At 54.3% G+C, this 16,762-nt stretch overlaps 1 protein-coding gene across 2 annotated transcripts in view; it reads left to right on the forward strand.

Annotated features, from left to right (window-relative positions):
* The first annotated feature begins 1,006 nt into the window (after window positions 1-1,006).
* Window positions 1,007-16,762, forward strand: part of LOC137345266 (ubiquitin-conjugating enzyme E2 L3-like) — a 111,976-nt gene continuing 96,220 nt past the window's right edge. The window contains exon 1 of one of the 2 annotated variants that reach the window (XM_068008740.1): window positions 1,007-1,242. In XM_068008740.1, coding sequence (XP_067864841.1) covers window positions 1,216-1,242 — 27 coding nt within the window. In that variant the 5' untranslated portion in view covers window positions 1,007-1,215. The remainder of the gene's footprint in view (window positions 1,243-16,762) is intronic. The other variant, XM_068008741.1, reaches the window with a different exon arrangement.

Genomic DNA, 16,762 nt, shown 5'->3' on the forward strand with positions numbered 1-16,762 from the left:
CTCTGCCTGTCAGTCTGTGTGTTTCTGTGTCTGTCTAACTCTGTGTGTGTGTGTGTGTGTATGTTTTTGTGTGTCTATATCTGTGTCTCTGCCTGTCAGTCTGTGTGTTTCTGTGTCTGTCTAACTCTCTGTGTGTGTGTGTGTATGTTTTTGTGTGTCTATATCTGTGTCTCTGCCTATAAGTCTGAGTCTGTGTGTCTCTGTGTCTGTCTAACTGTGTGTGTGTGTCTGTGTGTGTATGTTTTTGTGTGTCTATATCTGTGTCTCTGCCTGTCAGTCTGTGTGTTTCTGTGTCTGTCTAACTGTGTGTGTGTGTGTGTGTATGTTTTTGTGTGTCTATATCTGTGTCTCTGCCTGTCAGTCTGTGTGTTTCTGTGTCTGTCTAACTGTGTGTGTGTGTGTGTTTTTGTGTGTCTATATCTGTGTCTCTGCCTATAAGTCTGTGTCTGTGTGTCTCTGTGTCTGTCTAACTGTGTGTGTGTCTGTGTGTGTATGTTTTTGTGTGTCTATATCTGTGTCTCTGCCTGTCAGTCTGTGTGTTTCTGTGTCTGTCTAACTGTGTGTGTGTGTGTCTGTGTGTGTATGTTTTTGTGTGTCTATATCTGTGTCTCTGCCTGTCAGTCTGTGCGTTTCTGTGTCTGTCTAACTGTGTGTGTCTGTGTGTGTGTGTTTTTGTGTGTCTATATCTGTGTCTCTGCCAATAAGTCTGTGTCTGTGTGTCTCTGTGTCTGTCTAATTGTGTGTGTGTGTGTCTGTGTGTGTATGTTTTTGTGTGTCTATATCTGTGTCTCTGCCGATAAGTCTGTGTCTGTGTCTCTGTGTCAGTAAACTTGCACAGGGTTGGATTGTGTTGAGGATATGTGTCTGTCTGAAAGGACCCAGGCTGTCAACCTTTTCCCCTCTCCTCCCGTCCAACCTCCCTTCAAATAACAGGGATGGGCCTCCCACCCTCAGCTCCTCCTCTTCCCAATTCTCTGAATCCTCCCCTCATCTCCTCCCCGCAACTTCTCTCATTGTGACTGCAACAGGGGTTTGACCCGGGCACTGTTGTGCAGCTAACAAATTTACCACTGCCTCTTGCGGCCCAACCCACTGCCCGCCCTTCTCCCTCCCACTTTCTGCTTCTCTTTCCGGATTTCTCTCTCTCTGTTTGTGCGTCTCTCTTCCTTTATCCTTCGTGAGTCGGCAGTCGCCTGCACCTGGGATACTCCGACGATGAGCTGCACGAGAAGACTAAGTAAGGTATGGCCGAAAGAGAGAAACTAGGAAGAGGTGGGGGGGGGGGGGGGGGGGGGAGAGGGGGGGCGCAAGGTGGGGAAGGGGGACACACCCGTTGATTAAACGGTAGCTTTTTAAGAACCTCTCTCTTTCTCTTTCATTTTGCCAGCAGAATGTTCGACAGCTAAACTGGGCAGTCGGGGGGAAGTGGGGGAGGGGCCAAGGTCTTTTGTCAGAATAAGCCAGAGGCCTAGTTCGTAGGCTTTAGGGAGAGTGTTGAGTGCAGTGAGAGGAAAATTCTCAAGCCTAAAAGAGAAAAGAAGAAAGTGGGGGAGGGGGTGGCAGGGGGAGGAGCAATCAAAGTGAAAGAAAAAGGGAAAACAGAAACAGGGAATGATGCTCAGGTTCCTGGATCCAGGAAGCGTGCACCTGGGTTGACCAATAAACAGGGGCCTGGCTCTCACAGACAGGGAGTTTCCTCTTTGCACTGACTCACAATGCATTTTGCCAGTGTTAATCGCCAGTGTGTCTTTTATTTTATTCGGAATCTTCCTTTCTGTTCTGGTTGATTTTAGCCATTTCCTGTCGGTCTCAGGCCCCAATGGCACGCCTGCGGGGCAACTGTCACTGTCGAGCGGTTGCCACGGGAGATGGAGTCGAGGCTGGGACTAGTGGTGGCGGTGGTGGTGGTGGGGGGGGGTGGGGGGAAATGGGGAGACGTTTGCCCGTCACTTGACAAAACGCTTCCAGTTCCCCTTTTTTTCCTGTTGACGGTCAGTGTGCTTTATCAAAGATAAGAAATTGGATGTGTACATCAACCTGAACTTTTCAAAATACTGCAGGGCTCCTGACAGGGGTGATTATGAAATAAGTGTTTCACCCCGAGCCACATAAGGAGATACTAGGGAGAGGTGAGCAAAAGCTGGGTCAAACAGGGAAGTTTAAGCAGCTTCTTAAAGAAGGAGAGAGAGAGAGAGAGAGGCAGAGAGGTCCAGGGAGGGAATTCCCGAGCTCAGGGCCCAGGCAGCTGAAGGCACGGCCGCCAATGGTGGAGAGATTAAAATCGGGGGATGCTCAAGAGGCCGGAATTGGAGGAGCGCAGAGATCTCGGAGGGCTGTAGGGGCTGGAGGAGGTTACAGAGATGGGGAGGGTTGTAGGGGCGGGAGGAGGTTACAGAGATAGGGAGGGTTGTAGGGGCTGGAGCAGGTTACAGAGATAGGGAGGGTTGTAGGGGCTGGAAGAGGTTACAGAGATAGGGAGGGTTGTAGGGGCTGGAGCAGGTTACAGAGATAGGGAGGGTTGGAGGGGCTGGAGCAGGTTACAGAGATAGGGAGGGTTGTAGGGGCTGGAGGAGGTTACAGATATAGTGAGGGTTGTCGGGGCTGGAGGAGGTTACAGAGATAGGGAGGGGTGTTGGGGCTGGAGGGGCTTACAAAGATAGGGAAGGTTTTCGGGACTGGAGGAGGTTACAGATATAGGGAGCGTTGTAGGGGCTGGAGGTGGTTACAGAGATAGGGAGGGTTGTCGGGGCTGGAGGAGGTTACAGAGATAGGGAGGGTTGTAGGGGTTGGAGGAGGTTACAGAGATGGGGAGGGTTGTCGGGGCTGGAGGAGGTTACAGAGATAGGGAAGGTTGTCGGGACTGGTGGAGGTTACAGAGATAGGGAGGATGGTAGGGGTTGGACGAGGTTACAGAGATAGGGAGGCTTGGAGGGGCTGGAGGAGGTCACAGAGATAGGGAGGGTGGTAAGGGTTGGACGAGGTTACAGAGATAGGGAGGCTTGGAGGGGCTGGAGGAGGTCACAGAGATAGCAGGGTTGTAGGGGCTGGAGGAGATTCATGAGATAGGGAGGGTTGTTGGGGCTGGAGCAGGTTACAGAGATAGGGAGGGTTGTCTGGGTTGGAGGAGGTTACAGAGATAGGGAGGGTTGTAGGGGCTTGTGGAGGTTACAGAGATGGGGAGGATTGTAGCGGCTGGAAGAGGTTACAGAGATAGGGAGATTGTCGGGACTGGTGGAGGTTACAGAGATAGGGAGGATGGTAGGGGCTGGAGGAGGTTACAGAGATAGGAAGGGTCGTAGGGGCTGGAGGAGGTTACAGAGATAGGGAGGGTTGTCGGGGCTGGAGGAGGTTACAGAAATAGGGAGGGTTGTAGGGGCTGGAGGAGGTTACAGAGATAGGAAGGGTCGTAGGGGCTGGAGGAGGTTACAGAGATAGGGAGGGTTGTCGGGGCTGGAGGAGGTTACAGAAATAGGGAGGGTTGTAGGGGCTTGAGAAGCTTACAGATATAGTGAGGGTTGTCGGGGCTGGAGGTGGTTACAGAGATAGGAAGGGTTGTCGGGTCTGGAGGAGGTTGCATAGATAGGGAGGGTTTTGGGGGCTGGATGAGGTTACAGAGATAGGGAGGGTCGTAGCGGCTGGAAGTGGTTGCAGAGATAGGGAGGGTTGTCGGGGCTGGAGGAGGTTACAGAAATAGGGAGGGTTGTAGGGGCTTGAGAAGGTTACAGATATAGTGAGGGTTGTCGGGGCTGGAGGTGGTTACAGAGATAGGGATGGGTGTAGGGGCTGGAGGAGGTTACAGAGATAGGGAACGGTGTAGGGTCTGGAGGAGTTTACAGAGATAGGGAGGGTTGTAGGGGCTGGAGGAGGTTACAGAGATAGGGAGGGTTGACGGGGCTGGAGGAGGTTACAGAAATAGGGAGGGTTGTAGGGGCTGGAGGAGGTTACAGAGATAGGGAGTGTTGTAGGGGTTGGAGGAGGTTACAGAGATGGGGATGGTTGTTGGGGCTGGAGGAGGTTACAGAGACAGGAAGGATTGTAGGGGCTGGAGGAGGTTTTTAGGGATTGGAGGATGTTGCCGAGATAAGGAGTCTTGTAGGGGCTGGAGGAGGTTGCAGAGATAGGGAGGGTTGGCGGGGCTGGAGGAAGTTACAAGGATTTTGAGGGTTGTAGGGGCTGGAGGAGGTTACATAGATAGGAAGGGTTGTCGGGTCTGGAGGAGGTTACAGAGATAGGGAGGGTTGGAGGGGCTGGAGGAGCTTACAGAGATAGGGAGGGTTGTCGGGTCTGGAGGAGGTTACAGAGATAGGGAGGGTTGTACGGGCTGGAGGAGGTTACAGAGATCGGGTGCGTTGTCGGGGCTGGAGGAGGTTACAGAGATAGGGAGGGTTGTAGGGGCTGAAGGAGGTGACAGAGATAGGGATGGGTGTAGGGGCTGGAGGAGGTGACATAGATAGGAAGGGTTGTCGAATCTGGAGGAGGTTACAGATTTAGGGAGGGTTGTCGGTGCTGGAGAAAGTTACTAAGACTTTGAGAGCTGTAGGGGCTGGAGGAGGTTACAGAGATTTTGAGTGTTGTAGCGTCTGGAGGAGGTAGCAGAGATTCGGAGGGTTGTAGTGGCTGGAGGAAGTAACAGAGATAGGAAGGATTGTAGCGCCTGGAGGATATTACAGAGATCGGAAGGGTTACAGGCGCTGGAGGAGGTAACAGAGATAGGGAGGCTTGTAGGGGCTGGAGGAGGTCACAGAGATAGCGGGGTTGTAGGGGCTGGAGGAGATTCATGAGATAGGGAGGGTTGTCTGGGTTGGAGGAGGTTACAGAGATAGGGAGGGTTGTAGGGGCTTGTGGAGGTTACAGAGATGGGGAGGATTGTAGCGGCTGGAGGAGGTTGCAGAGATAGGGAGGGTGGTAGGGGCTGGAGGAGGTTACAGAGATAGGAAGGGTTGTCGGGGCTGGAGGAGGTTACAGAGTTGGGGAGGGTTGTAGGGGCTGGAGGAGGTTACAGAGATAGGGAGGGTTGTAGGGGCTGGAGGAGGTTACAGATAGAGGGATTGTTGTAGGGGCTGGAGGAGGTTCCAGAGATTGGGAGGGTTGTTGGGGCTGGAAGACGTTATAGAGATAGGGAGGATTGTCTGGGGTGGAGGAGGTTACAGAGATAGGGCGGGTTGTCGGGGCTGGAGCAGTTCACAGAGATAGAGAGGGTTGTTGGGGCTGGAGGAGGTTACAGAGATAGGGCGGGTTGTCGGGGCTGGAGGAGTTACAGAGGTAGGGGGGATTGTATGGCCTGGAGTAGAGTACAGAGAAAGGGAGGTTTGTAGGGGCCAGAGGAGGTTTCAGAGATAGGGAGGTTTGTAGGGGCTGGAGGAGGTTACAGAGATAGGGAGGGTTGTAGGGGCTTGTGGAGGTTACAGAGATAGGGAGGATTGTAGCGGCTGGAGGAGGTTACAGAGATAGGGAGGGTTGTCGGGGCTGGGGGATGTAACAGAGATAGGGAGGGTTGTAGGGCCTGGAGGAGGTTACAGAGATAGGGAGGGTTGTAGGGGCTGGAGGAGGTTCCAGAGATAGGGAGAGTTGTCTGGGTTGGAGGAGGTTACAGAGATAGGGAGGGTTGTTGGGGCTGGAGGAGGTGACAGAGATTGTGAGGAGTGTAGTGTCTGGAGGAGGTTAGTGAGATAGGGATTGTTGTCGAGTCTGGAGGAGGTTACAGAGATAGGGAGGGGTGTAGGGGCTGGAAGAGTTTACGGAGATTGGGAGTGTTGTAGGGGCTCGAGGATGTTACAGAGATAGGGAGGGGTGTACGGGCAGGAGGAGGTTACAGAGGTAGCGAGTGTTGTGCGGGCTGGAGTAGGTGGAAGAAGCAGGGAGGGTTGGAGGGGCTGGAGGAAGTTACCGAGATTGGGCGTGTTGTTGATGCTGGAGGAGGTTACAGAGATAGTGAGGGGTGTAGTGTCTGGAGGAGGTTAGTGAGATTGGGAGGGTTGTCGGGTCTGGAGGAGGTTACAGTGATAGGGACGGGTGTAGGGGCTGGAAGAGTTTACAGAGATTGGGAGTGTTGTAGGAGCTGGAGGATGTTACAGAGATAGGGAGGGGTGTACGGGCAGAAGGAGGTTACAGAGATAGGGAGGGTTGTAGGGGCTGGAGGAGGTTACAGATATAGTGAGGGTTGTCGGGGCTGGAGGAGGTTACAGAGATAGGGAGGGGTGTTGGGGCTGGAGGGGCTTACAAAGATAGGGAAGGTTTTCGGGACTGGAGGAGGTTACAGATATAGGGAGGGTTGTCGGGGCTGGAGGAGGTTACAGAGATGGGGAGGGTTGTCGGGGCTGGAGGAGGTTACAGAGATAGGGAGGGTTTTAGGGACTGGAGGAGGTTACAGATCTAGGGAGCGTTGCAGGGGCTGGAAGAGGTTGCAGAGATAGCGGGGTTGTAGGGGCTGGAGGAGATTCATGAGATAGGGAGGGTTGTTGGGGCTGGAGCAGGTTACAGAGATAGGGAGGGCTGTAGGGGCTTGTGGAGGTTACATAGATGGGGAGCATTGTAGCGGCTGGAGGAGGTTACAGAGATAGGGAGGGTTGTCGGGACTGGTGGAGGTTACAGAGATAGGGAGGGTGGTAGGGGTCGGACGAGGTTACAGAGATAGGGAGGCTTGGAGGGGCTGGAGGAGGTCACAGAGATAGCGGGGTTGTCGGGGCTGGAGGAGATTCATGAGATAGGGAGGGTTGTTGGGGCTGGAGCAGGTTACAGAGATAGGGAGGGTTGTAGCGGCTGGAAGAGGTTACAGAGATAGGGAGATTGTCGGGACTGGTGGAGGTGACAGAGATAGGGAGGATGGTAGGGGCTGGAGGAGGTTACAGAGATAGGAAGGGTCGAAGGGGCTGGAGGAGGTTACAGAGATAGGGAGGGTTGTCGGGGCTGGAGGAGGTTACAGAAATAGGGAGGGTTGTAGGGGCTTGAGAAGGTTACAGATATAGTGAGGGTTGTCGGGGCTGGAGGTGGTTACAGAGATAGGAAGGGTTGTCGGGTCTGGAGGAGGTTGCATGGATAGGGAGGGTTTTGGGGGCTGGATGAGGTTACAGAGATAGGGAGGGTCGTAGCGGCTGGAAGTGGTTACAGAGATAGGGAGGGTTGTCGGGGCTGGAGGAGGTTACAGAAATAGGGAGGGTTGTAGGGGCTTGAGAAGGTTACAGATATAGTGAGGGTTGTCGGGTTGGAGGTGGTTACAGAGATAGGGATGGGTGTAGGGGCTGGAGGACGTTACAGAGATAGGGAACGGTGTAGGGTCTGGAGGAGTTTACAGAGATAGGGAGGGTTGTAGGGGCTGGAGGAGGTTACAGAGATAGGGAGGGTTGTCGGGGCTGGAGGAGGTTACAGAAATAGGGAGGGTTGTAGGGGCTGGAGGAGGTTACAGAGATAGGGAGTGTTGTAGGGGTTGGAGGAGGTTACAGAGATGGGGAGGGTTGTTGGGGCTGGAGGAGGTTACAGAGATGGGGAGGGTTGTAGGGGCTGGAGGAGGTTACAGAGACAGGAAGGTTGTAGGGGCTGGAGGAGGTTACAGAGATAGGGAGGTTTGTAGGGGCTGGAGGAGGTTGCAGAGATAGGGAGGGTTGGCGGGGCTGGAGGAAGTTACAAGGATTTTGAGGGTTGTAGGGGCTGGAGGAGGTTACATAGATAGGAAGGGTTGTCGGTTCTGGAGGAGGTTACAGAGATAGGGAGGGTTGTAGGGGCTGGAGGAGCTTACAGAGATAGGGAGGGTTGTCGGGTCTGGAGGAGGTTACAGAGATAGGGAGGGTTGTACGGGCTGGAGGAGGTTACAGAGATAGGGAGGGTTGTAGGGGCTGGAGGAGCTTACAGAGATAGGGAGGGTTGTCGGGTCTGGAGGAGGTTACAGAGATATTGAGGGTTGTGCGGGCTGGAGGAGGTTACAGATATAGTGAGGGTTGTCGGGGCTGGAGGAGATTACAGAGATAGGGAAGGTTGGAGGGGCTGGAGGAGGTTACAGAGATAGGGAGGGTTGTAGGGGCTGAAGGAGGTGACAGAGATAGGGATGGGTGTAGGGGCTGGAGGAGGTGACATAGATAGGAAGGGTTGTCGAATCTGGAGGAGGTTGCAGATTTAGGGAGGGTTGTCGGTGCTGGAGAAAGTTACTAAGACTTTGAGAGCTGTAGGTGCTGGAGGAGGTTACAGAGATTTTGAGTGTTGTAGCGTCTGGAGGAGGTAGCAGAGATTCGGAGGGTTGTAGGGGCTGGAGGAAGTAACAGAGATAGGAAGGATTGTAGCGCCTGGAGGATATTACAGAGATCGGAAGGGTTATAGGCGCTGGAGGAGGTAACAGAGATAGGGAGGCTTGTAGGGGCTGGAGGAGGTCACAGAGATAGCGGGGTTGTAGGGGCTGGAGGAGATTCATGAGATAGGTAGGGTTGTTGGGGCTGGAGCAGGTTACAGAGATAGGGAGGGTTGTCTGGGTTGGAGGAGGTTACAGCGATAGGGAGGGTTGTAGGGGCTTGTGGAGGTTACAGAGATGGGGAGGATTGTAGCGGCTGGAGGAGGTTGCAGAGATAGGCAAGGTGGTAGGGGCTGGAGGAGGTTACAGAGATAGGAAGGGTTCTAGGGGCTGGAGGAGGTTACAGAGTTGGTGACGGTTGTAGGGGCTGGAGGAGGTTACAGAGATAGGGAGGGTTGTAGGGGCTGGAGGAGGTTACAGATAGAGGGATTGTTGTAGGGGCTGGAGGAAGTTCCAGAGATTGGGAGGGTTGTTGGGGCTGGAAGACGTTATCGAGATAGGGAGGATTGTCTGGGGTGGAGGAGGTTACAGAGATAGGGCGGGTTGTCGGGGCTGGAGCAGTTCACAGAGATAGAGAGGGTTGTTGGGGCTGGAGGAGGTTACAGAGATAGGGAGGTTTGTAGGCGCTGAAGCATGTTACAAGATAGGGAGGGTTGTCGGGGCTGGAGGAGTTACAGAGGTAGGGGGGATTGTATGGCCTGGAGTAGAGTACAGAGAAAGGGAGGTTTGTAGGGGCCAGAGGAGGTTTCAGAGATAGGGAGGTTTGTAGGGGCTGGAGGAGGTTACAGAGATAGGGAGGGTTGTAGGGGCTTGTGGAGGTTACAGAGATAGGGAGGATTGTAGCGGCTGGAGGAGGTTACAGAGATAGGGAGGGTTGTCGGGGCTGGGGGATGTAACAGAGATCGGGAGGGTTGTAGGGCCTGGAGGAGGTTACAGAGATAGGGAGAGTTGTAGGGGCTGGAGGAGGTTCCAGAAATAGGGAGAGTTGTCTGGGTTGGAGGAGGTTACAGAGATAGTGAGGGTTGTAGGGGCTGGAGGAGGTAACAGAGATAGGGAGTGTTGTCTGGGTTGGTGGAGGTTACAGAGATAGGGAGTGTTGTCTGGGTTGGAGGAGGTTACAGAGATCGGGAGGGTTGTTGGGGCTGGAGGAGGTTACAGAGATAGGGAGTGTTGTCTGGGTTGGAGGAGGTTACAGAGATCGGGAGGGTTGTTGGGGCTGGAGGAGGTTACAGAGATAGGGAGGGTTGTTGTTGCTGGAGGAGGTAACAGAGATAGGGAGTGTTGTAGGGGCTGGCGGAGGTGACAGAGTTAGGGAGGCTTGTCGCGGCTGGAGCAGGTCACATAGATTGGGAGGTTTGCAGGGGCTGAAGGAGGTTACAGTGTTAGGGAGCGTTGCAGGGGCTCGCGGAGGTTACAGAGTTAGGGAGGGTTGTAGGGGCTGGAGTAGGTATCAGAGGTAGGGAGGGATTTTGGGGCTGGAGTAGGTTACAGAGGTAGGGAGGGTTTTTGGGGCTGGAGGATGTTACAGAGTTAGGGAGGGTTTTTGGGGCTGGAGGAGGTCACAGAGAGGGAGGGTTGTCAGGGCTGGAGAAGGTTACAGAGATAGGGAGGGCTGTAGGGGCTGGAGGAGGTTACAGAGATAGGGACGGTTGTAGGGGCTGGTGAAGGTGACAGAGATAGGAAGGGTTGTAGTGACTGGAGGTGCTTACAGAGAAAGGCAGGTTTGTAGGGGCTAGAGGAGATTACGGAGCAATGGAGAGTTGTTGGGGCTGGAGGAGGTACCAGAGATTGTGAGGGGTGTAGTGTCTGGAGGAGGTTAGTGAGATTGGGAGGGTTGTCGGGTCTGGAAGAGTTTACAGAGATTGGGTGTGTTGTAGGGGCTCGAGGATGTTACAGAGATAGGGAGGGGTGTACGGGCAGGAGGAGGTTACAGAGGTAGCGAGTGTTCTGCGGGCTGGAGGGGGTTACAGAGATAGGGAGGGTTGTAGGGGCTGGAGTAGGTGGAAGAAGCAGGGAGTGTTGTAGGGGCTGGAGGAAGTTACCGAGATAGGGCGTGTTGTCTGGGCTGGAGGAGGTTATAGAGATAGGGAGAGTTGTAGGAGCTGGCGGAGGTTACTTAGATAGGGAGGGTTGTAGGGGCTGGAGGAGGTTACAGAGATAGGAAGCGTTGTTGGGACTGGAGGAGGTTACAGAGATAGGGAGGGTTGTTGGGACTGGAGGAGGTTACAGAGATATGGAGGGTTGTTGGGACTGGAGGAGGTTACAGAGATAGGGAGGGTTGTTGGGACTGGAGGAGGTTACAGACATAGGGAGGGTTGTTGGGACTGGAGGAGGTTACAGAGATAGGGAGGGTTGTCGGGACTCGAGGAGGTTACAGAGATAGGGAAGGTTGTAGGGGCTGGAGGAGTTTACAGACTTAGGGAGCGTTGTAGGGGCTGGAGGAGGTTTCAGAGATAGGGAGGGTTGTCGGGGCTGGAGGAGGTTACAGATTTAGGGAGGGTTGTAGGGGCTGGAGGAGGTTTCAGATTTAGGGAGACATGTAGCGGCTGGAGCAGTTTACAGAGATCGGGATGTTTGTAGGGGCTGGAGGAGGTTACAGAGTTAGGGAGCGTTGTAGGGGCTGGCTGAGGTTACAGAGTTAGGGAGCGTTGTCGAGGCTGGAGTAGGTTACAGAGGTGGGGAGGGTTTTTGGGGCTGGAGGAGGTTTACAGAGTTAGGGAGGGTTTTTGGGGCTGGAGTAGGTTACAGAGGTAGGGAGCGTTGTCGGGGCTGGAGTAGGTTACAGAGGTAGGGAGGGTTTTTGGGGCTGGAGGAGGTTACAGAGGTAGGGAGGGTTTTTGGGGCTGGAGGAGGTCACAGAGAGAGGGAGGGTTGTCAGGGCTGGAGAAGGTTACAGAGATAGGGAGGGATGTAGGGGCTGGAGGAGGTTACAGAGATAGGGAGAGTTGTAGCGGCTGGTTGAGGTGACAGAGATAGGAAGGTTTGTCGTGACTGGAGGTGCTTACAGAGAAAGGCAGGTTTGTAGGGGCCAGAGGAGATTACAGAGCAATGGAGAGTTGTTGGGGCTGGAGGAGGTTACAGAGATTGTGAGGGGTGTAGTGTCTGGAGGAGGTTAGTGAGATAGGGATTGTTGTCGAGTCTGGAGGAGGTTACAGAGATAGGGAGGGGTGTAGGGGCTGGAAGAGTTTACAGAGATTGGGAGTGTTGTAGGCGCTCGAGGATGTTACAGAGATAGGGAGTGGTGTACGGGCAGGAGGAGGTTACAGAGGTAGCGAGTGTTGTGCTGGCTGGAGGGGGTTACAGAGATAGGGAGTGTTGTAGGGGCTGGAGTAGGTGGAAGAAGCATGGAGGGTTGTAGGGGCTGGAGGAAGTTACCGAGATTGGGCGTGTTGTCGGGGCTGCAGGAGGTGACAGAGATAGTGAGGGGTGTAGTGTCTGGAGGAGGTTAGTGAGATTGGGAGGGTTGTCGGGTCTGGAGGAGGGTACAGAGATAGGGAGGGGTGCAGGGGCTGGAAGAGTTTACAGAGATTGGGAGTGTTGTCGGGGCTCGAGGATGTTACAGAGATAGGGAGGGATGTACGGGCAGGAGGAGGTTACAGAGGTAGCGAGTGTTGTGTGGGCTGGAGGGGGTTACAGAGATAGGGAGGGTTGTAGGGGCTGGGGTAGGTGGAAGAAGCAGGGAGTGTTGTAGGGGCTGGAGGAAGTTACCGAGATTGGGCGTGTTGTCTGGGCTGGCGGAGGTTCCAGAGATAGGGAGAGTTGTAGGAGCTGGAGGAGGTTACTGAGATAGGGAGGGTTGTAGGGGCTGGAGGAGGTTACAGAGATAGGGAGCGTTGTTGGGACTGACGGAGGTTACAGAGATCGGGAGGGTTGTTGGGACTGGAGTAGGTTACAGACATAGGGAGGGTTGTTGGGACTGGAGGAGGTTACAGAGATAGGGAGGGTTGTTGGGACTGGAGGTGGTTACAGAGATAGGGAGAGTTGTCTGGGTTGGAGGAGGTTACAGAGATAGTGAGGGTTGTAGGGGCTGGAGGAGGTAACAGAGATAGGGAGTGTTGTCTGGGTTGGTGGAGGTTACAGAGATAGGGAGTGTTGTCGGGGCTGGAGGAGGTTACAGAGATCGGGAGGGTTGTTGGGGCTGGAGGAGGTTACAGAGATAGGGAGTGTTGTCTGGGTTGGAGGAGGTTACAGAGATCGGGAGGGTTGTTGGGGCTGGAGGAGGTTACAGAGATAGGGAGGGTTGTTGTTGCTGGAGGAGGTAACAGAGATAGGGAGTGTTGTAGGGGCTGGCGGAGGTGACAGAGTTAGGGAGGCTTGTAGCGGCTGGAGCAGGTTACATAGATTGGGAGGTTTGCAGGGGCTGAAGGAGGTTACAGTGTTAGGGAGCGTTGCAGGGGCTCGCGGAGGTTACAGAGTTAGGGAGGGTTGTAGGGGCTGGAGTAGGTATCAGAGGTAGGGAGGGATTTTGGGGCTGGAGTAGGTTACAGAGGTAGGGAGGGTTTTTGGGGCTGGAGGATGTTACAGAGTTAGGGAGGGTTTTTGGGGCTGGAGGAGGTCACAGAGATAGGGAGGGCTGTAGGGGCTGGAGGAGGTTACAGAGATAGGGACGGTTGTAGGGGCTGGTGAAGGTGACAGAGATAGGAAGGGTTGTAGTGACTGGAGGTGCTTACAGAGAAAGGCAGGTTTGTAGGGGCTAGAGGAGATTACGGAGCAATGGAGAGTTGTTGGGGCTGGAGGAGGTACCAGAGATTGTGAGGGGTGTAGTGTCTGGAGGAGGTTAGTGAGATTGGGAGGGTTGTCGGGTCTGGAAGAGTTTACAGAGATTGGGTGTGTTGTAGGGGCTCGAGGATGTTACAGAGATAGGGAGGGGTGTACGGGCAGGAGGAGGTTACAGAGGTAGCGAGTGTTCTGCGGGCTGGAGGGGGTTACAGAGATAGGGAGGGTTGTAGGGGCTGGAGTAGGTGGAAGAAGCAGGGAGTGTTGTAGGGGCTGGAGGAAGTTACCGAGATAGGGCGTGTTGTCTGGGCTGGAGGAGGTTATAGAGATAGGGAGAGTTGTAGGAGCTGGCGGAGGTTACTTAGATAGGGAGGGTTGTAGGGGCTGGAGGAGGTTACAGAGATAGGAAGCGTTGTTGGGACTGGAGGAGGTTACAGAGATAGGGAGGGTTGTTGGGACTGGAGGAGGTTACAGAGATATGGAGGGTTGTTGGGACTGGAGGAGGTTACAGAGATAGGGAGGGTTGTTGGGACTGGAGGAGGTTACAGACATAGGGAGTTTTGTTGGGACTGGAGGAGGTTACAGAGATAGGGAGGGTTGTCGGGACTCGAGGAGGTTACAGAGATAGGGAAGGTTGTAGGGGCTGGAGGAGTTTACAGACTTAGGGAGCGTTGTAGGGGCTGGAGGAGGTTTCAGAGATAGGGAGGGTTGTCGGGGCTGGAGGAGGTTACAGATTTAGGGAGGGTTGTAGGGGCTGGAGGAGGTTTCAGATTTAGGGAGACATGTAGCGGCTGGAGCAGTTTACAGAGATCGGGATGTTTGTAGGGGCTGGAGGAGGTTACAGAGTTAGGGAGCGTTGTAGGGGCTGGCTGAGGTTACAGAGTTAGGGAGCGTTGTCGAGGCTGGAGTAGGTTACAGAGGTGGGGAGGGTTTTTGGGGCTGGAGGAGGTTTACAGAGTTAGGGAGGGTTTTTGTGGCTGGAGTAGGTTACAGAGGTAGGGAGGGTTTTTGGGGCTGGAGGAGGTTACAGAGGTAGGGAGGGTTTTTGGGGCTGGAGGAGGTCACAGAGAGAGGGAGGGTTGTCAGGGCTGGAGAAGGTTACAGAGATAGGGAGGGATGTAGGGGCTGGAGGAGGTTACAGAGATAGGGAGAGTTGTAGGGGCTGGTGGAGGTGACAGAGATAGGAAGGTTTGTCGTGACTGGAGGTGCTTACAGAGAAAGGCAGGTTTGTAGGGGCCAGAGGAGATTACAGAGCAATGGAGAGTTGTTGGGGCTGGAGGAGGTTACAGAGATTGTGAGGGGTGTAGTGTCTGGAGGAGGTTAGTGAGATAGGGATTGTTGTCGAGTCTGGAGGAGGTTACAGAGATAGGGAGGGGTGTAGGGGCTGGAAGAGTTTACAGAGATTGGGAGTGTTGTAGGCGCTCGAGGATGTTACAGAGATAGGGAGTGGTGTACGGGCAGGAGGAGGTTACAGAGGTAGCGAGTGTTGTGCGGGCTGGAGGGGGTTACAGAGATAGGGAGTGTTGTAGGGGCTGGAGTAGGTGGAAGAAGCATGGAGGGTTGTAGGGGCTGGAGGAAGTTACCGAGATTGGGCGTGTTGTCGGGGCTGCAGGAGGTGACAGAGATAGTGAGGGGTGTAGTGTCTGGAGGAGGTTAGTGAGATTGGGAGGGTTGTCGGGTCTGGAGGAGGGTACAGAGATAGGGAGGGGTGCAGGGGCTGGAAGAGTTTACAGAGATTGGGAGTGTTGTCGGGGCTCGAGGATGTTACAGAGATAGGGAGGGATGTACGGGCAGGAGGAGGTTACAGAGGTAGCGAGTGTTGTGTGGGCTGGAGGGGGTTACAGAGATAGGGAGGGTTGTAGGGGCTGGGGTAGGTGGAAGAAGCAGGGAGTGTTGTCGGGGCTGGAGGAAGTTACCGAGATTGGGCGTGTTGTCTGGGCTGGAGGAGGTTACAGAGATAGGGAGAGTTGTAGGAGCTGGAGGAGGTTACTGAGATAGGGAGGGTTGTAGGGGCTGGAGGAGGTTACAGAGATAGGGAGCGTTGTTGGGACTGACGGAGGTTTCAGAGATCGGGAGGGTTGTTGGGACTGGAGTAGGTTACAGACATAGGGAGGGTTGTTGGGACTGGAGGAGGTTACAGAGATAGGGAGGGTTGTAGGGACTGGAGGTGGTTACAGAGATAGGGAGGGTTGTAGGGGCTGGAGCAGGTTACAGAAATAGGGAGCGTTGTTGGGACTGGAGGTGGTTGCAGAGATAGGGAGGGATGTAGGGGCTGGAGCAGGTTACAGAGATAGGGAGGGTTGTTGGGACTGGAGGAGGTTACAGAGATAGGGAGGGTTGTAGGGGCTGGAGGAGGTTACAGATTTAGGGAGGGTTGTAGGGGCTGGAGGAGGTTACAGAGATAGGGAGGGTTGTAGGGGCTGGAGGAAGTTACAGAGATAGGGAGGATTGTAGGTGCTGGAGGAGGTTACAGAGATAGGGAGGGTTGTAGGCGCTGGAGGAGGTTACAGAGATAGGAAGTGTTGTAGGCTGGAGGAGATTACTGAGATGTGGAGGGTCTTCGTGGCTGCAAGAGGTTACAGAGATAGGGAGTGTTGGCATTGGAGGAGGTGACAGAGATAGGGATGGTTTTCGGGGTTGGAGCAGCTTGCACAGATCGGAGGGTTGGAGGAGCTGGTGAGTTTACCCAGATCAGGAGGCTTGTACGGGCTGGAGGAGGTAACAGAGATAGGGTCGGGTTGTTGGGGCTGGAGGAAGTTTCAAAGATAGGGACTTTGGTAGAGTAGGGGCTTGTGGAGGTTACAGAGATTGGGAGGATTGTAGGGGCTGGAGGAGGTAACAGAGATAGGGTCGGGTTGTTGGGGCTGGAGGAAGTTTCAAAGATAGGGACTTTGGTAGAGTAGGGGCTTGTGGAGCTTACAGAGATTGGGAGGATTGTAGGGGCTGGAGGAGGTTACAGAGATAGGGAGGTTTGTCGGGGCTGAAGGAGGTTACAGAGATAGGGAGGGTTGTCGGGGCTGGAGGAGGTTACCGAGAGAGGAATGGTTGTCGGGGCTGGAGAAGGTTACAGAGATAGGGAGGGTTGTCGGGGCTGGAGGAGGTTACAGAGATAGGGAGGGTTGTCGGGGCTGGAGGAGGTTACAGAGATAGGGAGGGTTGTAGAGGCTGGAGGAGTTACAGAGGTAGGGGGGATTGTACGGGCTGGGGTAGAGTACAGTGATAGGGAGGTTTGTAGGGGCTGGAGGAAGTTACAAGCATTTTGAGGGTTCTCGGGGCTGGAGGAGGTTACATAGATTGGAAGGGTTATCGGGTCTGGGGGAGGTTACAGAGATAGGGAGAGTTGTAGCGGCCAGAGGAGGTTTCAGAGATAGGGAGGGTTGTAGGGGCTGGAGGAGGTTACAAAGATAGGGAGGCTTCTAGGGTCTGGAGGAGGTTACTGAGACTTTGAGGGTTGTAGGGGCTGATGGATGTTACAGAGATAAGGAGGGTTGTAGGGGCTGGAGGAGGTAACAGAGATAGGGCGGGTTGTAGAGACGTGTTGAAATTTCTGAGATAGGGAGGGTTGTAGGGGCTCGAGCAGTTCACAGATATAGGGAGAGTTGTTGGGGCTGGAGGAGTTGCAGAGGTAGGGGGGATTGTACAGGCTGGAGGAGGGTACAGAGTTAGGGAGGGTTGTCGGGGCTGGAGGAGGTTACAGAGTTAGGGAGGCTTGTAGCGGCTCTAGCAGGTTACATAGATTGGGAGGTTTGTAGGGGCTGGAGGAGATTACAG

The sequence above is a fragment of the Heterodontus francisci genome, chromosome 28 (assembly GCF_036365525.1).
Source record: "Heterodontus francisci isolate sHetFra1 chromosome 28, sHetFra1.hap1, whole genome shotgun sequence".
Lineage (NCBI taxonomy): Eukaryota > Metazoa > Chordata > Chondrichthyes > Heterodontiformes > Heterodontidae > Heterodontus > Heterodontus francisci.